This window comes from Somniosus microcephalus, chromosome 14, assembly GCF_052327205.1.
Source record: "Somniosus microcephalus isolate GS21.2 chromosome 14, FLI_Smic_1.0, whole genome shotgun sequence".
Lineage (NCBI taxonomy): Eukaryota > Metazoa > Chordata > Chondrichthyes > Squaliformes > Somniosidae > Somniosus > Somniosus microcephalus.
Genome location: NC_141000.1, coordinates 83,173,251 through 83,196,699, shown reverse-complemented (window position 1 = coordinate 83,196,699; position 23,449 = coordinate 83,173,251). Strand labels below are relative to the sequence as shown.

Below are 23,449 nucleotides of genomic sequence, written 5' to 3'. Positions count from 1 at the left end.
ATTTGTCAAACATTATTTCCCTTTCATAAAACGGTGTTGACTGACTAATCATATTGTGATTTTCCAAGTGCCCTATTACCAGGTCCTCAATAACAGATTCTAGCGTTTTCCCTACTACTGATGTCAGGCTAACTGGCCAATAGTTCCCTGTTTTCTCTCTCCCTCCTTTCTTGAACAGTGGGGTTACATTTGGTGCCTTCCAATCCATGGGGACCGTTCAAGAATCTAGGGAATTCTGGAAGATCAAAAACAATGCATCCACTATCTCTGCAGCCACCTCTTTTAAAACCCAAGGGTGTAAGCCATCAGGTCCAGGGGATTTGTCAGCTTTAAGTCCCATTATATCTTTTCGTAAGGTGCACGAGAAAGCACTCTAGTCAAACAAGTCCGATTATAAATTGGTTTATTTTACATAAAATATGTGAATGAACAGTTTTCATAGTGACATTCAATCAAATCCCTACCACTCTTTGTATCGTAACACAACAACATACATGACTTTATCTCTATTACGGACTAAACTCAGTCACAAGTTATAGTTCTTAAACTAACTGGCACTAACCTTTTTTCTTACTGGGTGCATGCATACATGCCTCAGCCTGGAGCACCATAGCCTTCCTCTCATTAACTAAAAAGTGAGACCTCTCTAGGTGCCTCTAACTGACTTCTCCAGAAAGCGATAACGAGGTAAAGGTTGACCTCGCCCTTAGCTGCATGTGTGTCAAGGATTGCCTTGTTGAACTACCAAAGTTACTACCTTGCGTAGGCACTTACAGCAACTGCATTATCTGTTCAACCAAGCCCCACCCCTCTTGCTAAGTGTATGGAATTGAAACCCATTCTAGCATTAAGGGTGCAAACAGCTCTGAAACATGCTCAATGGCTTTCCATTGTTTTAAATGTGTTATGCAAAAAAGATTTAATGACTCATTTCACCACAGGCCAGAAGAGTATGCTGAAACTTGGAGTTAACTCTTTGTACAGGAAACTTTCTGGTATCCGGCACTGACTAGACCGAGCTGGTGCCGTTAGATCAAAACTGCCGTATAAACCAGTGCTAATGTTTAAACATACAGAGCTTTTCAGCTCCGTGTGAATCAACAAACCCTGTTGCTTAGCAACAGCATCAAAACAGTCGGCTGCAGCTGCAAGCATCTCTAGCTGAAGCTGTTGCTTAGCTACAGACCTTGCAGAGCCTGACTGGGAAAAAAAAAGCAACGAGAAGTAAAAAAACTTGTAGAAAACGGCTCCTGAATTTTGCCGGTAGATAGAGCTTTCCGGACTTTTAACCTCTGGTTAAATGAAAGTTTCCTGTAAATTGCACCTGACTTTATATAAATAATAAAATTAATATCATATATAATTAATAACATTAATATAATATAGTATAAAATAATACAATCCAAAATTCCTTCTTGACCAAATAGGTAAAATCTGCTGTTAATGAAATAATGAAATCTCTACTTCTCAGTCTTAAGTCTTGAAACTTACCTCCAGGTAGCTGTATTCTATGTGTGCCAAATGCTTATTTATCACAGATCACAGAAATCACAGAAACCCCACAGTGCAGATAGAGGCCATTTCGGCCCATCGAGCCTGCACCGACACAAATCCCACCCGATCCCCGTAACCCCTACACCAACCCCACCCTATCCCCGTAACCCCACATATTTAATCCCCCTAACACTAAGGGTCAATTTATCATAGCCAATCATCCTAACCTGCACATCTTTGGACATTATGTAACAGAAATCAATTGCATTTGTGCTGTCAGCATTTTAATTTATTTTTACTTCACCTTTTTTCTGTTCTTTTGCAGGGGCATATTTGCTGAGAGTTACATTTATTCCATCATCAAGGATAGCTGAGAATGATCCAAACTTGCTGATAGATATTTTTGTCCTTTCTTTCTCTGCAAGGATTACATAATTGCAGAATTAGATACTTTTCCTGAAAATAGTACAACAGTTCAGATTTTGCCCAGTTGTTCATCCAAAATTTTACCCTTCAAGTTGCTCAGATACTATTTACAGAAAATGATCCTACTGTACTTGGAAATAATTTTGTGTGGTACCGTTTTCTCATGATACAATGGGGTGATACTGTAATGTGGTCCCAGTGCAGTGGTGCCAGGACCGCTGTTTACAGGCACAGCGCCGAACAGAGCGGACTTTGCACGATAATACAAAGTCAGCTCATTTAAATAATTTTATGGCACTTTTAAGTTGATCGCATATGATGTGCTGGGAGACAATAGCAAAATACTGTGAATGCTGGAAATCTGAAACAACAACCGAAAATGCTGGCAACACTCAGCATCATTGTGGAGAGGGAAACAGAGTTAATGTTTCAGGTGTTCTGACGAAGGGCCATCGACTTGAAATGTTAACTCTGTTTCTCTCTCCACGATGCTGCCTGACCTGATGTGCTGGGAGCATCTTGGGTGCCAGGGACTAGAATGTCGGCAGCCAGTCAAGTTTGCCTGTCAAGTACAGCATTTTCCCCCCCAATGTGTTCAGGACCAAAGACCCTTTGAGGAATTGGCCACTGGAGACCAAAGCCAAAAATTTTCTTGGAGCTGCCACTGTAGCCTCACCAGAAGTGCGGAGGAAGCCCTATTTACCCAGTTACAGTGGCGGAGCAGGAGGAATTCTGAGGAAATTCATGCAACAAATTAAAGCTGGACACTAAGTTTGGATGAGCATATACCAAGGAGAGATGGTGTTATTACAACTACAGTAACAATTTGCATTTATATAAGCACATTTATTGTAGAAAAACGACCTAAAGTGCTTCACATAAGGACACTAAGGCAAAGTAAGAAAGATTAGCAAGAATAAATAAAAACTTGGCCTGTTAACAGCTAAAAAGTGAAGTGCCAATGCTGCTTCTACTTTCATGAAATAATTTAGCATTTAGTTGCATCCAATTAAAAAGTATGGCATGCCTACAACAAGCACTTTCACAAATAATGATGGCATTGGATAACTGTATTTAGGCAGCTTTCAGGGTCTATGGCATCGACCTTCGAGGTGTGGTCTTGATGCGCACATACAGTAGGGGTGTCCATACTATTGCCATAGAGCCAAGTGGCTCCATACTATTGCCATATGGCCAAGAGGCCTTTGAACGTTGAGCAATCTGGTCACCAAAGCTCAAGCAATTTGAGGTTTATATTTCTTATTCGCCAATTTCTCCTGTTTTGAATTTTGTGGATCTGTAGACTTGAAATGGACTTTTTAACACCATTGCCTCACTTCAATAAATCTTCAATCAGAACCCCAAATCTGTTAGCATTCGCAACTTGAAATATATGCAAATTAATGGAACATGGATTTAAACTTTACTAGCTGATCTCCTGTGGCATTGCACAAGAGGAGTTACAGCAAGTAGCAGGATAGGGGGAAATAACTGGACCACAACAACAAATAATTCAGGTTCCATTTAAAAGTCAAAGAAAAATGAGAAGGCAAAAGTGCAGGGTAGCGATAGGGGTAATGATAACCAGAGTGTGACAGGAAGGGACAGAGTGTATACACATAATACTGCATCAGAAAGAGGGGTCAGAGTAGGGAAAAATGGTAAAAAGACAAAATTAAAAGCTCTATATCTGAACGCACGCAGCATTGGTAACAAGATGGATGAGTTGACAGCACAAATAGAAATAAATGGGTATGATCTGATAGCCATTACAGAGATGTGGTTGCAAGGTGACCAAGGCTGGGAACTGAATATTCAGGGGTATTTGCCATTTCGTAAGGATAGGCAGAAAGGAAAAGGAGGTGGTGTAGCTCTGTTAATAAGGGATGAAATCAGTGCAGTAATGAGAAATGATATTGGCCTAGAAGATCAAGACGTAGAATCAGTTTGGGTGGAGATAAGAAATAATAAGGGTAAGAAATCACTGGTGGGAGTGGTCTACAAGCCCCCAAACAGTAGCCACACCGTAGGACAGAGTATAAATCAAGAAATAATAGAGGCTTGTAAGAAAGGTACAGTTATAATCATGGGAGATTTTAATCTTCATATTGATTGGGCAAAGCAAATCGGCAAAGGTAGACTTGAGGAAGAGTTCTTAGAGTGCATAAGGGATGGTTTCTTGGAATAATACATTGCGGAACCAACCAGGGAGAAGACTATTTTAGATCTGGCAATGTGTAACGAGGCTGGATTAATTTATGATCTTGAAGTGAAGGATCCTCTTGGGAAGAGTGATCATAGCATGGTAGAATTTCAAATTCAGTTTGAGTGTGAGAAAGCTAGGTCTCAAACTAGTGTCCTGAACTTAAAATAAAGGTAATTACAAAGGTATGAAGTCAGACTTGGTTAAAGTGGACTGGGAAAATATATTACAGGGTAAGACTGTAGAAAAGCAGTGGCAAACATTTAAGGAGATATTTCATAACTCTCAGCAAAGATATATTCCAGAGAGAAAGAAAGACTCTAAGAGAAGGATGAACCATCCGTGGTTAACTAAGGAAATAAAGGATGGTATCAAATTGAAAATAAAAGCATACAATGTTGCAAAGAATAGTGGAAGGCCAGAGGATTGGGAAATTTTTAAAAACCAGCAAAGGACGACTAAAAAAATGATAGAGAGGGAAGATAGCTTATGAGAGTAAGTTAGCAAGAAATATAAAAACAGACAGTAAGAGCTTCTACAGGTATATAAAAAGGAAGAGAGTGGCTAAAGTAAATGTTGGTCCCCTAGAGGAAGAGTCTGGGGAATTAATAATGGGAAACAGGGAAATGGAGGAGACTTTGAACAAATATTTTGTATCAGTCTTCACAGTAGAAGACACTAAAAGCATCCCAATAATGGATAATCAAGGGGCAATTGGGGTGGGGTGGGGGAACTTAAAACAATCACTATCACTAGAGAGAAAGTATTAGGCAAACTAATGGGACTAAAGGTGGACAAGTCCCCGGGACCCAATGGCCTGCATCCTAGAGTCTTAAAAGAGGTGGCTGCAGAGATAGTGGATGAATTGGTTGTAATCTACCAAAATTCCCTGGATTCTGGAGAGGTCCCAGTGGACTGGAAAACTGCAAATGTAATGCCCCTATTTAAGAAAAGGAGACAGAAACCAGGCAACTATCGACCAGTTAACCTAACATCTGTCATTGGGAAAATGCTGGAGTCCATCATTAAGGAAGTGGTAGCAGGACATTTAGAAAATCATTATATAGTCAAGCAGAGTCAGCATGGTTTTATGAAAGGGAAATCATGTTTGACAAATTTGCTGGAGTTCTTTGAGGATGTAACGAGCAGGGTGGATAAAGGGAAACCAGTAGATGTCATGTATTTGGATTTCCAGAAGGCATTCGATAAGGTGCCACATAAAAGGTTACTACACAAGATAAGAGCTCACGGGGTTGGGGGTAATATATTAGCTTCTTCTTCTTCTTCTTAGGCAGTCCCTCGGAACCGAAGATGACTTGCTTCCACATTAAAAATGAGTTCTCAGGTGACTGATGAGTCCAATGCGGGACCTACAGTCTCTGTCACAGGTGGGGCAGACGGTGGTTGAAGGGGCGGGTGGGTGGGGTGCTTGGGTTGACGTGCGCTCCTTCCACTGTTTGCACTTGGCTTCCGCTTGCTCCCGGCGAAGAGACTCAAGGTATTCGGCGCCTTCCCAGATGCTTCTCCTCCACTTTGTACGGTCTTGGGCCAGGGATTCCCAGGTGTCGGTGGGGATGTTGCACTTTTTCAAGAAGGCTTTGAGGGTGTCCTTGAAGCGTTTCCTATGCCCACCTGGAGCTCTCTTGTCGTGCCGGAGCTCCGAGTACAGCACTTGTTTTGGGAGTCTCGTATCGGGCATGCGGACTATGTGACCCGACCATCGGAGCTGATCGAGCGTGGTCATAGCTTCGATGCTGGGGATGTTGGCCTGAGTGAGAACACTGACGTTGGTGCGCCTATCCTGCCAATGGATTTGCAGGATCTTGCGGAGGCAGCATTGGTGGTACCTCTCCAGCGCTTTGAGGTGCCTGCTGTACATGGTCCATGTCTCTGGGGCATGTCTCATGGATAGAGGATTGGCTAACTAACAGAAAACAGAGAATCGGGATAAATGGGTCATTTTCAGGTTGGCAAACTGTAAATAGTGTGGTGCCACAGGGATCAGTGCTGGGGTCTCAACTATTTACAATTTATATTAATGACTTGGATGAAGGGACCGAGTGTAATGTAGCCAGATTTGCTGATGATACAAAGATAGGTGGGAAAGCAAATTGTGTGATGGACGCAAAGAATCTCCAAAAGGATATAAATAGGTTAAGTGAGTGGGCAGGAATCTAGCAGATGGGAGTATAATGTGGGAAAATGCGAGGTTATCCACTTTGGTAGGAAAAATAAAAAAGCAAATTATTATTTAAATGGGGAGAGATTACAAAATGCTGAGGTACACAGGATTCTGGGGGTCCTTGTACATGAATCACAAAAAGTTAGCATGCAGGTACAGCAAGTAATTAGGAAGGCAAATGGAGTGTTGGCCTTTATTGCAAAGGGAATGGAGTATAAAAGTAGGGAAGTCCTGTTACAACTGTACAGGGCGTTGGCGAGACCACACCTGGAGTACTGCGTACAGTTTTGGTCTCCTTATTTAAGGAAGGATATACTTGCATTGGAGGCAGTTCAGAGAAGGTTCATGAGGTTGATTCCGGAGATGAAAGGGTTGTCTTATGAGGAAAGGTGGAGCAGGTTGGGCCTATACTCATTGGAGCTTAGAAGAATGAGAGGGGATCTTATTGAAACATTCTGAAGGGGCTTGACAGGCTAGATGCAGAGAGGATGTTTCCCTTCGTGGGGGAATCTAGAACTAGGGGGCATAATTTCAGATAAGGGGACACCCATTTAAAACGGAAATGAGGAGGAATTTCTTCTCTGAGGGTCGTGAATCTTTGGAAATTTGGAGGCTGGGTCATTGAATATATTTAAGGTGGAAATAGACAGATTTTTGAATGGTAAGGGAGTCAAGGGTTAAGGGGAACGGGCAGGGAAGTGGAGTTGAGGCCAAGATCAGATCAGCCATGATCTTATTGAATGGCGGAGCAAGCTCGAGGGGCCAAATGACCTACTCCTGCTCCTACGTCTTATGTTCTTATGTCTTATGTCATACATTCTGTCTTTATTTTACATTTCCATTATAAATTCCTATGTTCACATTGATAATGTAAACTACCTATGTAAATTTGTTGCACTAATTATACCTAGTTCTCTCTCTCTCAAGCCCATTCTCTCAACTGCCTTTCGCACAACCCCCCTCCCCTCAATTTGTTCCCCCTCTCTCAGGAAATTTTCCTCCTCCCTCTCTCAGCTTCTCTCCCTCGCTCCCAACTTTCCCCCCTCTTTCTCTCTCTCTCTCTCTCTCTCTCTCAACCTCACCTCTCACAAGTTGACCCTCTATCTCTACCCCCTCCCTTCTATCCACCCTTCCTATCTGTTTCGCTCAAAGAGGCTGTTTTCAAAATTCAGTTAAATAATCTAACTGTTACCATCATAACCTTTTCCTTCTTATCCATGTTTTTCTTCAATAGTTTCCAGGATGCTGCGCTCTTCACTTTCCAGCACCTTATTTTACCTAGTACCACCTTCTTCAGCAGAAGGATGGCCAGAACAATTCAGTCACTTCCTTCCACAAGCACACTGCACAAGCCCGTCTTTACAAACTCTACAGAGTGTACATACACACATGGTGGTAGGCAGATTTCATGCACCCATTTTCAGATAACCAATACATGCTTCTTCTTTTGTAGGAGAAGGCAACATGCAACTGGAAGCAGATGACCACAAGTGGAGGAGGGCAGCAACATTACATGATCTGACCCCATTTGATGAGCAAGCCTTGCAAATTCAGGGTCCAAAATTGAAGAAGGGGGCAAGAGATGGGGAAGCAGGAAGCATGGCCCCTTTAATTGCTTATTATGCACTGAGACCCAGTTCAGAGTATGTGCAACACTCATCCTTTCTTTACATTCTATAATTTCCAGTCATCGCACCATCTTTCTTGTCTGCCTCCAATAAGTAACAATGCCCAACATTTCCATGCCAAATGTATTTTTTTTAATATTCATATTCATTCTTGGGATGTGGTGTTATTTATTGCTCATCCTTAGCTGTCCTGAGAAGGAGGTGGTAGGCTTTGTTCTTGAGCAGCTGCAGTCGGTGTGGTGAAGGTGCTCCCACAATGTTATTAGGTAGGGAGTTTCAGAATTTTGACTCAGTGATGATGAAGGAATGGTCAACTAGTCCAAGTCAACATGGTGTGTGACTTGGAGGGGAACGTAGAAGTGATGGCATTCCCATGCACTGCTGCCCTTGTCCTTCTAGGTGGCGACAGTCGCGAGTTTGGGAGGTGCTGCGGAAGAAGTCTTAGTGATTTGCTATGGTGCAACCTGTAGATAGTACACATTGCAGCCACAGTACACATTGATGTGCTGATCAAGTGGACTGCTTTGTCCTGAATGCTGTTGAGCTTCTCGAGTGTTGTTGTAGCTGAAATCATCTAGGCAGGTGGAGAGTTTTTTTTTAATTCATTGATGGGATGTGGGCATCGCTGGCTAGGCCTGCATTTAGTGCCCATCCCTAATTGCCCTTGAGAAGATGGTGGTGAGCCGCCTTCTTGAACCGCTGCAGTCCATATGGTGTAGGTACACCCACAATGCTGTTAGGAAGGGAGTTCCAGGATTTTGGCCCAGCGACAGTGAAGGAACGGCGATCCAGGTCCAAGTCAGGATGATGTGTGGCTTGGAGGGGAACTTGTAGGTGGTGATGTTCCCATGCGTCTGCTGCCCTTGTCCTTCTAAGTGGTAGAGGTCGCGGGTTTGGAAGGTGCTGTTGAAGGAGCTTTGGCGAGTTGCTGCAGTGCATCTTGTAGATGGTACACACTGCAGCCACAGTGCGCCGGTGGTGGAGGGAGTGAATGTTGAAGGTGGTGGATGGAGTGCCAATCAAGCGGGCTGCTTTATCCTGAATGGTGTCGAGCTTCTTGAGTGTTGTTGGAGCTGCACTCATCCAGGCAAGTGGAGAGTATTCCATCACACTCCTGACTTGTGCCTTGTAGATGGTGGAAAAGCTTTGGGGAGTCAGGAGGTGAGACACTCGCCGCAGAATTCCCAGCCTCTGGCCTGCTCTTGTAGCCACAGTATTTATATGGCTAGTCCAGTTCAGTTTCTGATCAATGGTAACCCCCAGGATGTTGATAGTGGGGGATTCAGCGATGGTAATGCCATTGAATGTCAAGGGGAGATGGTTAGAGTCTCGCTTGTTGGAGATGGTCATTGCCTGGCACTTGTGCGGTGCGAATGTTACTTGCCACTTGTCTATCACACTCCTGACTTGTGCCTTGTTGGTGGTGGAGAATCTTTCGGGAGTTTGTAGGTGAGCCACTTGAGTTTTCCCCCCCGATCTCTATTGACTTCAGTTTAGTAGGGCTTCTTGGTGTCACACTTGGTCGAATGCTACCTTGATGTCAAGAGCAGTCACTCTTACCTCACCTTTGGAATTCAGCTTGTGTCCATGTTTAGACCAAGGTTGTAATGAGGTCTGGAACAGAGTGGTCCTAGTGGAACCAAATTGAGCAACGGTGAACAGATTTTTGGTGAATTAGTGGTGCTTGATAGTACTGTTGATGACTCCTTCCATCACTTTGCTGATAATTGGGAGTAGGCTAATAGGGCGGTAATTAACTCCATTGGATTTGTCCTGCTTTTTGTTGAAAGGACATGCCTGGGCAATTTTCCACACTCTTGGGTTGATGCAGCTGAACTGGAACAGCTTGGCTAGAGGTGTGACTTGTTCTGGAGCACAGTTCTTCAGCACTACAGACGGGCTGTTGTGAGGCCTGTAGCCTTTGCTGTATTCAGTGCACTCAGGCATTTCTTGATGTCTCATGGAGTGAATCGAATTTGCTGAAGACTGTGATGGTGGGGATCTCAGAAAAAGATCATCTACTCAGCACTTCTGGCTGAAGATGGTTACAAACACTTCAGCCTTGCCTTTTGCACTCGTGCTGGGCTGTACCATCACTGAGAATGCAGATGTTCATGGAGCTTCCTCCTCCCGATAGTTGCTTAAGTGTCCACCACCATTGGGAACTGGATGTGGCAGGACTTCAGAACTTTGACTTGATCTGTTGGTTGTAGGATTGCTTAGTTTTGTCTATAGCATGCTTTAGTTGCTTAGCATGTATGTAGTCCTGTATTGTAGCTTCACCAGGTTGGCATCTCATTTTCATGTACACCTGGTGCTGCTCCTGGTGTGCTCTCTACACTCCTCATTGAACCAGGGTTGTTCCTCTGGCTTGATGATGATGGAGCAGTGAGGGATATGCCGAGCCATGAGGTTACAGATTGTGGTGGTATACAATTCTGCTGCTGCTGCTGTTGATTGCCCAGTTTTGAGTTTTTAGATCTTGATCTATCCCACTTAATATGGTGGTACTGCCACATGACACGATGGAAAGTATCCTCAATATGAAAATGGGACTTGGTCTCCACAAGGACTGAGTGGTGGCCACATCTACCAATGCCGTCATGGACAGATGAATCTGCAACAGGTAGATTTTGTGACAACAAGGTCAAGTAAGTTAGTCCCTGTGTTGATTCTCTCACCACCTGCGGCAAACCCAGTCTAGCAGCTATGTCCTTCAGGACCCAGCCAGTTCGGTTAGTGGTTACTACTGAGCCACTCTTGGTGATGGACTTTGAAGTCCCCCATGCAGACTACATTCTGTGCCCTTGCAACCCTCAGTGCTTCCTCCAAGTGGTGTACAATACAGAGAAGTACTGATTCATAAGCTGAGGGAAGGTGGTATATGGTAATTATCAGGTTGTTTCCTATCTGCCACAGCATATTCTTACAAAAATCTCACAAAAAAAATACTGATCTGAAGCTGTAGTCATTTCCTAGCTCAGTACATCATAATTAAGGAGTTTCTCTCTTACCTGGTATGAAAGTTTAAGAAAAATCTTTTACAACGAATAACTTAGGAGGAGTACTTTGCATGGAAAGTCCCTCACCTTGTAGTAATATCCTCCTTTATATGGCATATAAAGTAAATTCAAGGAGACTACTTTAACCGAAAATAGAACCTATGTTTATGTGATAGAGACTCTTCTACTGCTGGCTATTAACTGGGATGGAAGTAATACTCACCTGATTGTATTAAGTCACAATTACAAAATCCTTAAACTGCATTCAAATAAATAGTCAAAGAATTATGAGGGATAGGGTGACATTACAGTAATAGGCACATATGGAACATGGTATAAATTTATTTTTAACATGTGGTGAAATCACATTGGAATCAAAAGGCCGTATTTCTACAAGTAAGACATAACACCAACAAAGTGAGATCACAAATCCATTGCAATTGATCTTGTTATGTAACTGAAGTTCATTTGTTTTTATTAAAAACTAATAAGTATTAAATGCACCCATAACATTTCTTTCTCACCTTTCTCGGAATTTTCAGACCATGATTTTTCTGTTGGAACTTCTTTGCTGTCATCCAAATTCTTGATGGGATCTGTGATGTAAATGAAGAAGTGGTGCCTGTCCTTCATTACACAGACCTGAATAATTACTGAACCTGTTGAAACAAGCAACAAGATACTTTGTAATAATTTGGGAAGAACCTTTTGTTGTTTACATGACTCTAAAATTATATTTGAAAAACAAATAATACACCCTTTGATTATGGTGTTTAAAGTTGACATAGTGTAGGAGAATTTCCATGGGGCTCTCCCAAACTCCCGAGGTACGTTTGGTGAAAGATCAGTGGAAACCTCGAAAAAATCGGAGGTTTACACCATTTCTCTTGGGCAAAGGTTCCCAAACTGGGAGGGCGGCGGTGACAAGGATATCGGTGTACTGGGGGAGGACAGGTTAGCCGAGAAGAAGTCACCAATGCAACTTCGCATAGCCAGAGGAGGTGCATCAAAAGTCTGAATTTTAAAGAAACTGAGAAAATTTAGTTTAAATTCAAAGTATATACTAATGCAGCCTCACTTAGGGTGATCTCAGCACAACACAGGATGTTTGAATTTTCGCTGATTTCTAGAAGCGAAAGTTGGATTAATCAGAGCTGCCTCTGGTGCACAGTAATCGGTTACTATGCAGCAGAAGCAGCTCTGTCCACACATCACCCTATGTGAGGTGGCATTGGTGTATACATTTTCTTTGAATTTAAACTTAAATTTTCTCAGTTTCTTTAAAATTTTGATTGGCAGTTTGCCATACTAAAGCCGGAAGTTGCGGTGAGGCTGCATCAGTGGCAACTGCAGGCACCCACCAGGTAAGCAGTTTGCTACCAGTCCAGATGATCTTTTCCTGAACTGCACTGATCTGCCATTTCAAATTAAAATGTTGCGAACATCTCAGTACCCTGTAGCTGCCATGTGGTATATAACTGACGTGACTGTGACGTTTGGTGTTAGACAACCACAACCACCTTCCTATAAAAACAGAAAATGCTGGAAATACTCAGCAGGTCAGACAACATCTGTAGAGAGAGAAACAGAGTTAACGTTTCAGGTCGATGATCGAGGTAGCTAGGTGTTCAGTGGGGGCAATCTAAAACTGGTAGCTTTTTTAAACAGTGCCGATATTCATAACATTGTAACTCGCATTATAATGAACATAAATATTACAAGTAATTTTCAAATTGAGTTTTACTATTTCAAATTAGGGTTTAAAATTACAATGCTGTAGTTCCTAGCATGGTAAAGTGCCAATGAGCCCTTATTGATCAACAGTCACAGTAATCAGTTACATTCAACATATGCTCGGTTTATTGGTCTCATTGAATGCACTAGGTGATACAATACTGAGACTATGCTTACCATATTAGGAGATAACATCCTATATTTTCCAATCAGTGTTACTTTAATACCAACATTAACCAGCTTAAAATAAGTGTGTTAATGACAATCAGAAAATCTAGCCTATAATTTGTAAATATGAACACTTTAAAGATTTAGAACACAGAGGCTAAGCAAAGGACTGGAGGTTCAAATATTAATCTTAGAGTATCTGCAAAACCAACTGATTCAGAAGCTAAAATCAATTGGGTTAGTCCCAGTGCATTTCACGGATTACATACAGGCTTCAGCTGCTTAGCAATTATAGTTGTCTGGGAAGTTAGAAATGTTACTTGGTTCAGCAGTAATCTTTAATTACAAGATTATTCATGGTTTATCGAGTAATTACCATGTAAGAAGTTTATGATTTTCACTTGAATGTGTCCTCCATCAGCAGGGAATAGAGATTTGACTTCACCAGATACTCGAATTAAATCATTTCCAAAATTGTAGCCAGTAAACTGCAAATAAATATCACAGGTAACAGTCACTGAATCTGGGAACAAAGAGCTCTTATTTAATTTTCGATATAAAAACCAATTCTGGTAAATGTAAGGCAAAAGTTTTTAAATACTGGTATACGGAATATTTTCCATTTATGACACTGGAGACCAGAATTTCCTCTTTAGTTACTGGCATAACCTGGGTGGTTGGAGGAAGAAAAATCGGGTGGAGGGTAGTTCTGCGATCCCGTCACCACGTTACTTCCAGCATTTTCTGCCAGAAGTGATATTGGGTGTGTAACATGACTGCCCAAATATGGTCAGGTGTATTATAATGAATCATACAATGTATTTCCCATCATTTCTGCTCCAGCGCAAGGAATACGGGTGTATTGCTGACATCCAGTGTTGTTTAGGGCTGCAGGAGGGAAGTTAGAAGTCAAATGACCACTTTGACGGAATCTGGAGGGCCTGTTTGTGTTTTTACTCAGCTATAGAGCCCTAGCGTTCATACTTCAAAGAGTCTGCATATTAATACAAAAGGTTGCTATCTAAGTACAATTGTTATTTGCAGTTATTGAGATCTGTCTAAAGCTAGCAATGTCTGACGCTGTCTATGGAGGAGTTCAACACACACATTCATGCTCATTGGAACTGCAATACATCATGGAGCATGTAGAAATTCCTGGGACTTTGTGAAGGATGTCTTTCTCAGTAGGAGAGGTGCTCCTGCTGAATGTTCACACTGCTGCTACTGAGGCCTCAGGCTCTAAGGTACATCAAGTTCTCTTGTCCAGTTTCAAAGTGGTGGGCATCAAATAGAGCAAACCATTATGCAGACAAAGCGAGAATCTCAAAATCTTGAAGCATTTAAAAGAACTTTGGCATCTTTAGCTGGCACTACCAGACACCCTATGCTGCAGTGAGGTGCCATAAAAACTTTATTCTCCCCACTGAGATAGACCCCTCCTGCACGGAAAATGGCCTTGGTGCCCACCCTCAATATGGTAATGACCCTGATCCCAGGAAACAACTCGGTCAGCGGAGCAACTAATGCGTGGCTGGAAGTTCCCAGCTCCCTTTACTTCTGTGGGTGGAGTGAGACCAGGGGAAAATTCAGCCCACTTGTTAAAATTAACTGCTCCCATGCCTTTCATGAAGCTCCAGCACTTTGGGCAGAAAATCAGGCGGATTCAGAAAAAAAGATTCCCCACGTGATTTCAGGCCCCTTACTCTCGTATTCCACGATGCTGGCACTGACCCTGCTGGGGTTTACCCCATCATCTTTTGTTAATTTGTAATAACTTTTGGTAATTTTGTCTGGGTGTTAAAGTTCTGGCAAATGTAAATATAGCAAACCTGGTAGAATTTCTCAATTGGCTCAGCTGGTTCCTGAGCTTCTGGCTCAACCTTTGAAATTATTTCGTGCTCTTCTTTAACGGATTTACTTTCCCGTTTTGCTGATCTCTTTGATAGCTTACTTCCTTTGGACTCCACTTGTTGTACACTTATGTCCTTCTTTTTGCTACCTGGCCTGTCTTTCTTGCCTTTTTTTTCTTTTTTCTGTTCCTCCTCTTTCAACTTCTCCTGGTCTTTCTTCCAAGCCTATGAACCAATGTAAATACATTACGAATATATGATAGTGTTTATATTTTCTGTACTGGTCAACAATATTTTATAGTGAGTAATAATATAACATTCATTTCCAACTTGAAAATGACCCAAAGTGGAATTTGGAATTTTTTTTAATGACATGTTTGAAACTTCACCACTGGTTAAAGTGAATTAGCAAGAATAACTTAGACATTTGTCCCTCTGAAATTTTGACTCCCATAATCCACCACTGTATGAGCATCAGAGTGGGACACCTGTCTGCTCAATGCTCACCCTATCAGAAATCCTGGATTCAACTAATTTAAATATTGTTGGGCAGGGCAAAAGCACATGTCCCACCAACAATTGGCTAGTTATGTTGTGAGGCCCAAAAATTCAAGTTGTGGGGGGTGTGGGGGGTGCGCAGAGGAAGCACTGGTAAAAAGGAAAGTACTGCTCTTAAAGCTGGAATGCTTTTAAAACAGTACCAGCATGCAAAATGTCAGTGTAGGTTAAAAAGGAAGCAGAAGTAAAAGAGCCTGAAACTCCTTGGCGAGTGACGTAAATATGGTTCTAACTGAAATTAAGCATAGGGGGAATGGAATAGTGTAACTGGGTGGCAAGAGACCCATCAATACAGCAACCAGAACTATGTGAAGTGCCGCAAGTAGTGAATGGCAACCGCATAATCCCCAGGACTCCTCACCAATGACCTCACATGGTCAGCAAAGGTAAGTGTTACGGTTATTAATGTATATTTTGTACATTTCAGACAGTAGATCTATATTTATCCTAAAAGTGAATTCACAAATCAAAGGGCATCATCCTGTGCACTAAATGATCTGTGATGACACCTGCACATGGAAGACTTCAATTAAATGGATTCATGTCATAAAATACATGCATGATTGTTAAAGCTTCATTACTTTAATGGGAATTCCAGAAGAGAAATTCTGAAAATAGTTGTCAAATTCAACACTGTGACTAACAATAATGAGCATTATTTTGTCATCAAGGAAAATATTGCATACAATTCCCCAGAAGGACAGACTACAGCAGAAGGGACAGTAGGATGAGGAGGAGGCAAAGCAAATGTTGAGAACTCATTCAGCCAATGCAGTATAGCAGTGGTTCCTAAACTGGGACATGGGATGAAGCTATCAGGAACATGCAAGGAAGATGCCGGACCTAGTGGCCATAAAATTCCTCCATTCACCTCCGAATACCTCTGTTCAGTCTGCAAGCGTGACCCCGAGCTTCCGGTCACCTGTCACTTTAATTCTCTGCTCCACTCCCACTCTGATCTCTCCATCCTCGGCCTCTTACACTGTTCCAACGAAGCTCAACGTAAGCTCGAGGAACAGCGCCGTATCTTTCGATTAGGCACTTTACAGCCTTCTGGACTCAAAATCGAGTTCAACAATTTCAGACTATAACCTCGGCCCCTGTATTTTTTTTGCTCCCCTTGTCATCTTACATGGTAGCTGTTGATGATTCTGCCATCACCATTCACACCTCAGCTAGAGTCATCTTTTGATTCTTAACTAGTCCTATTATCTCTCTTTATGCCTTGCACCATCATCCCTTTTGTCAGTCAATCTCTCCTGCCTTCCAGCCTGTCACAGACCTTCCCTTTGTTCTTTCCTCCCCTCCTCCCTGCCCCTGCTTAAAAATCTCTCTTCTCTAACCTTTTCCAGTTCTGACAAAGGGTCCTCGACATGAAACGTTGACTCTATTTCTCTCTCCTCGATGCTGCCTGACCTGCAGAGTGTTTCCAGCATTTTCTGCTGTTATTTCAGATTTCCAGCATCCGCTGTATTTTGTTATTGTATTGGCTGTAAAATTCATTGGATCTGCTCCCAATTCGCCGTACTTCACTTCACTGGAAGTGCGGTAGAATCTCTGTTTACTTGTGTAAATGGTGTTTTCACTGCACTTCCAGTGAAGTAAAGTCTGTTGACGTGGAGACGTATCTGAGGAATTTCCCAGCTGTTAAGTTCTAATGCCTTCAGTGTCAGGATGCTCCGAGCCAATTTCACAAAGAATCCCAAAACCCCCCAGAAATTAACTGGGTCAATGAGGAGTTTTAATATTAATTCATGGAAAGATACTGATGAGAAGATAATCAAGCAATTAGTCATGTTACAGGTTACAGAAAAAAAACATTAAATATTTTTATTCAAACTGGGGACATTTGTCCTTCAGATTTCCCCTTAAAACATCACCTTGGTTAGAAGTTTAAGAAAACCATTCAGTAGCAATTTTGTTAAAATCGGGCATTATATAACTGAGGGTGAGCTGAATGTTGGTAGTCGATAATTGTGAATGAATGGAGTATTGAAGTTGAGGATGTTGATCCTGGAGAAGGAACAAGTAGAGCCGGACAAAAGAAAACTAGGAAATACGATCGTTCCTACTTCGACTTGGATTCACATTCCGTGCCTGCAATGTGCTGAAGTTCTTGCTCAGGATGCCATGAAAACAAGCAAACAAAACACAACTTGGAAACCAAACAGCTTGCCCTCAAAGATAAACCATAAGATTTTTTTCAAATAAAAGCTCTTTCAACTGAAAGGACAAACACAGATAATCAAAGAATGCAGTGCTATCCTAGTCAAAGCACTTGAAGCATCCTATACTGTCTCATACAAAAGAGCAAGAAGTGGAAAATCTCATACAATTGATGAAAGTTTTGTACCACAAGCAGCGATTAAAATTACATCAAAAGAATGTGCAAAGAAAGTTGCTGACCAGCTAAACCTCATCCCACTATCTGACAAGATAGTTAGCTGCAGAATTGCTGATACGCCAGGAGACATCGAGGACCAGCGAGTCAAAGCAGTGAGGCAAAGCCCTTTTTTGCATTACAAATTTGCGGGAGTACTAACTATGTCAATGCAGTACAGATGGTGCTTTTTGTTTGATACACTAGATCATTTGAGATCAAAGAGGACATTTTAACTTGTCTGTTCCATCCCAATGAGAACTAACGCTGAGAAGTTGTTCAAAATTTTAAACTGGTGCATGGCAGATAAAAACAGAGTGGATTTGTTGTGTTGAGATTTGAACAGATGGGGCAAAAGCCATGACTGGAGGCAATAGTAGACTTGCTGCTCAGGTGAAAGCTGTACAGTATTACCACACTATATACACAACAATGCCAAAAGAGCGGTCAGATGTATTGACTACTGCTGCCAAGGTTGTGAATCTCATAAATGCTCGACCACTAAACTCATGCCTCTTCTCAGTGCTATGTGAAGAAATTTGATGGCTGTCTCCTGGTGAAGTTTTGGCAAAAATCTGCAATCTCAGGGAGGAGTATTGTATGTTGTTGACTGACTCAGATTCACTACTTCACCATTATTTCATCAACCAGCACTTCCAGGTTTTACTAGGTTATTTGGGCTACATATTTGACAAGCTCAATTAATTCAATTTGTGCAAGGTAAAAACTGTAACATTATGCATGAAAAAGTATAGAGCTTTGCCAGAGCTTTTGCTATGGAGTAGCTATTTACTGCAAGATAATGTAACTATGTCCTCAACATTGCCTTCTGTCATTATGGACGGAAATGTTGGTCCTAGCTTAAAGATGTAATACTGGAGCATTTGTCTCAGCTTTGCACAAAATTCCGTTAATGTTTTCAGTGTTCGAGATCAGTTTTCAGAGGACTTTGTAACATATGGCAAGATTGCTGTGACCCTATAATGAAATGTGATCAATGATGCTGGCGACTCTGTTTTGAGAGATAATTTTAATGGCACGGACTCGATGGACCGAATGGCCTCCTTCTGTGCCGTTATGACTCTATGGCCTAGAAATTGGGTATAGCCCCGCTTGAGGCGTTAGAACTGGCGGTGCGCAAAGTTTATAGCCAGACGAAAGTTATCGCTGCCTGGCGAGATATTGGGTTGCATCACCCCCAAAGGGGATTGAGGCGCTAATTCAGCCGTTGCACGGTGCTCCTAAGGCGCAAAAGTTCAGGCACTACTCAATATCGACGCGGACGGGCGCAGCGCAGGTGATCTCAATTACGGGAAACCACGAGACTTCCAGGCGCCGGCCAGCTCTTAAAGGGGTGGGTCAGTCAGCCTGAGCTTCAACACCCAACGCCCTGTAGGCCTCAGAATCGGCGCTCGCCCTTGTCTGGCGTTAGAAACTTGTTCAGCATGGAGAAGGTTAGACAAAGAGCAGAGCGCTTCAGCACTGAGGCTCTGGACCACTTGGTGGCTGCAGTTGAGCGCTGTCGAGATGTCCTGTATCCGGACAATGGCAAGAGGCCGAATCAGAAGGCTTACCGACGATCTTGGAGGGAGGTTGCTGTGAGGGTCAACTCCAGCAGCATGGCGACCAGGACCCCTGTTCAGTGCAGGAAGAAATTCAATGACCTCACACGAATCGTTAGGGTGAGTGATGGTTTAGCAAACTTCTGATTCCCTCCATCTGCAGCTGACTTCGGGCACCCTGTTGCAATGATGCCCCAATGGCCATCTGTCAGCATGCACCCATGGCCCTTTCTGGGCACACACATGGACAGATGTCTCAAGGCCTCATGTAAGGGCTCTTGCACCATGGGGGGCATGCGATGATGTCTCAAGGCATCATGTTACAGAACTTCCCTTTCTTTCCCCTGCAGTCCAAGCTGGCGATGATCCAAAAGGAGCAGCGTCAAACCGGTGGCGGACCTCCACAAGTGGTCACTCTCACGGATCTGGAGGAGAGAGTGCACCAGATACTTGGAGGACGTCTGTCTGGTCCTGTGACCACTGCATCTGCCGACCCCATTTCCGACAGCGAGGGTAAGACTCTCACCTTTTTCACCTGTTGCCTTCCACTTGGTCCCCCCGCCAGCATGCATCCTCAGTGTGCAGCCATGTCAGAGCCTTGCTGCAATCTGGCATGCCTTTCAGCAAACCTGTCCTTTTGCTAAAGCCACTCTTCCACCTCCCACTTTCAGATGAAGCAGCACCAACTCGGGCTCAATGCACTGAAGCTGCCAGTGCCAGTGCCACCGGAGGCGAGGACCAGGAGGAATCCGGACCAGCTGTTGCAGAATCCGGGAGCGGACACATCTACAGACTGGGGATAGTAATCCCCTGGAGGGGAGGGGGGGTGCTCTGAGGATGAACCAGTTGCCGGACCAAGCGGCATGCAGCAACGCACGGGGGATAGGCAAGTTCGGCCACCGTCTCCCCGGAGGGCAAGGCAGGTAGTGATGACTGCTGCACAGAGTGCAGATGAGGTGCGTCGCCTGGCTGAGATGAACAAACAGGCCCGGGTCAGACACACGGAGCTGATGGCTGCAGTCGAGAAGATGCCTGAGTCAATAGATTCATTGGCTAAGAGTATGTTGGACTTCGGGGCAACAATGGAGAGGACTCTCCAGGGCTTTGGGGCAACAATGGACAGGACTCTCCAGGTCTTCGGGGCAACAATGGACAGGTCTATCCAGGGCTTCGGGGCAACAATGGACAGGACTATCCAGGGCTTCGGCCCAACAATGGAGAGGACTGTCCACGGCTTTGAGTCGGCTATGGAAAGGACTGTTCAGGGCTTCGGACAATCCCTGGAAAGGTCTGTCCAGGGCTTGTCCGAGGCAGTGGAGCGGTCGGCACCTGCCTTGTCTGAAGCAATGGGAAGAACTGTCCAGGCCTTCTCCGAAGCACTGGCACCTGGCACACAGGTCCTCACTGTTGCCACGCAGTCACTTGCTGGGCTCCTCCACACCCAGATTGACGCAACGCGATCTCTCACTGTAGCCACCCTCTCTGCATCAGTTAGGATCACCCCGGGCCCATCCAGTCCCATACAAGGCCAGGAATCAGTGGAGCATGTGATTGTGGCGGATGAGCCGAGCCGCTCCCCTCAGATAGCCAGTGTGTCGTCCGACCATGGTGCAGGTGTCCTCTCTCGGCAGGAGACCATTGCACATGCGAGCGCTAGGACGCCTGCATTGCAGCTGCCACCACCTGCAGGCCACACTGCTTCCAGCCATGGTCACATCAAGCATCCTGTGTCCGCACCCTCCAAGCCCAGAGGTCGGTCAGGCCGTCCCTCAGGGGCTTCTGCGCTTCCAGACAGTCAGCAGGCGTCCCCCAGCCTTGAGCCCGCCACTGGGGTCCAATTACGTAGGAGCAGCAGGGAGGGAAGGGGCCGGGCGCGAAAGAGAAGTCGTTCTCCCTCAAGGGGCCAGTTGTAGAGGGAGGTGCTGAGACGTTTGTCCAAATTCAAGGACACCCTCACCTGTTGTTATATTTGCAGAAGGTTTGTTGAGTTTTGCGGCTTTGCCGAAGAGTTCACAGTTATTTTGAAAGTTATGGTTTCTGTTGACATTACGTTGTTTAGCTGTAATGAAAGACTTTTGTGCCACTAAACAGAAGTTTCAATGTGGCATGGTGCATGTGACTAGTTTCAGTGATGCTGGCATTCAGAGGCCGTCAAACATCCAAAGTGCGCATGAGTTAAGACTCTCATCATTCCGCCACAGGGGTCTCGACACGAGTCCAGATGAGCCTCTGACGTATGGCCCTTCCACTTTCAGCAGCCCTTCCATCCTGCTCCTCCTCCTCCTCCTCCTCCTCCTCCTGCTCTTCCTCCTCCTCCTCCTCCTCCTGCTCTTCCTCCTCCTCCTCCTCCGCCTCCTCCTCCTCCGCCTGCTCTTCCTCCTCCTCCTCATCCTCCTCCTCCGCCTGCTCTTCCTGCTCCTCCTCCTCCTCCTCATACTCCTCCTCCTCCGCCTGCTCTGCTGGTCGTTGAGGGACAGCTGGAATTGGCTGGGTGCGTCGATTCGCCAAGTTGTGGAGCATGCAGCAGACGACGACGATGTGTCCCACTTGCTGCGGCGAGTACTGCAGGGATCCCCCCGAATGTTCCAGACATCGGAAACGCTTTTTGACAACACCAATAGTGTGCTGTTTACTGTGCCTGGTCGGCTGATGGCCGCTGCTGATCAGCTTTTCTGCTGGGGTGTCGGCCACACGGAGTGTTGTCATCAGCCATGGCCAGAGAGGCTAGCCCTTGTCCCCAGTAAGCCAGCCTCGTCTTCGAGGCAGCCCCTCAAAAAGGTTACAAACTGAGGTCAACCGCAGGATAAAGGCATCGTGGCTGCACCCTGGGAAATGCGCGGTGACTGCCATGATGATTTGGCGGTGGTCACAGACCAGCTGCATGTTGAGGGAGTGGAACCCCTTGCGGTTGCGGAAGTCCTAAGGATGATGGCATGGCGCCCTCAAAGCCACGTGTGTGCTGTCACTCGCCCCCTGCACCATGGGGAAGTCCGCAATAGAAGCGACACCCTGCGCGCGCTCCGCCTGCTTGTGCAGGGTCAGAGGGAAGGTCATGAATTGACGCCTTCGCCTATAAAGGGCATCTGTAACTTGCCGGATGCAACAGTGGACTGCAACCTGAGTGACAGTCGCAATGTCCCCAATGGCTGACTGAAAGGATCCGTTGGCATAAAAATTGAGGCCATCAGTCAGTTTAGCGATCACGGACAGAGAGGTTCTGCAGCGTTCACACGGCTGCAGATCCTGACCAAGCAGGTGGCACAGATCAGTAACAATGTCCCTCCAGAATCGGCGCCTTCCCAAACACTGCTCCTCCAACATGTCAAGGCTTGTCACCTGCTGCCTAAAGACCCTCGCAGCTTCCCGTCGGATTGGCCGACCTCCATTGCCCCTCCTCCTTCTGGCCAATCCCATCCCTCTCTCCCGCCGTCTCTCTGCCCCTTCACAGTGTTGGGCGATGAGGCCATCGCCCTCCAAAGAAGCTCCCATTCCGATGCCAGTTGGTCAAAAGGCTTTTAGGTGTAGTGCTGCAAGTGCTTCGGACAGGTTTGAAGGTCCCAAGTACTCTAAAGCTAAATTCCCAGAACTCCGCTCCACAGTAGCTCACCAACTCTCTCCAACAACGATCGCAATGAGCAGGCCAAGTGGCTGAAGATTCTGCACTGGAGCTGTCCCCTTTAAATAGCGCCCCCCTACTCCGAGAAGGGCCTGCTCGCCCTCCCTCGAACTGTCACTAATAGCGTTGGGCGTTAAGGCTCTGGGCGCCACCCAATATGCGCTCAGGCGCTCCTAAAAGGCGTTGCACACTGAAATGACGTCATGATCTGCTTGTGCTCGCGGGCGCGCACAAACACTTAGCGCAGGCGCTAAATGTATAGTCAATATCTGAGTTGTCGCTATCTTCATAGCGACCGCCCCAACATAGGGTATCGCCCCAATTCTAGGTCTCTTTAGGCGCTCAGCGCCGGCGCTACCAACCTAATTTCTAGGCCTATGACTGTTCTTTTTGATCAGTTCTAGCTCTCAATTCGAAAAGAGTTCCCCAAGTTGTCCTAAAGAGCCATCAAAATACTTGTTCACTTTGACTCAACATAACTATGGGAAGTGCGATTTTCTTCACTGATTTCATCAAAAGCAAATATAGAAGCAACTTGAACACAGAGACTGATTTGCGTTTGAAACTCTCCAAAATGAAACTGAGAGTCCACAAATGGTGCGCTAGCACACAGAATCATCCTACTCACTGAGATAGGGCTAGTCAT

The 23,449-nt window shown here is 44.7% G+C and overlaps 1 protein-coding gene across 1 annotated transcript in view; it reads right to left on the bottom strand.

The window, feature by feature from the left end:
- The window catches only part of spag17 (sperm associated antigen 17), a 348,837-nt gene that overhangs the window by 138,091 nt on the left and 187,297 nt on the right, over window positions 1-23,449 (bottom strand). The window contains 4 exon segments of the mRNA XM_086006806.1: window positions 1,799-1,912; window positions 11,460-11,594; window positions 13,214-13,325; window positions 14,667-14,912. Coding sequence (XP_085862932.1) covers window positions 1,799-1,912; window positions 11,460-11,594; window positions 13,214-13,325; window positions 14,667-14,912 — 607 coding nt within the window.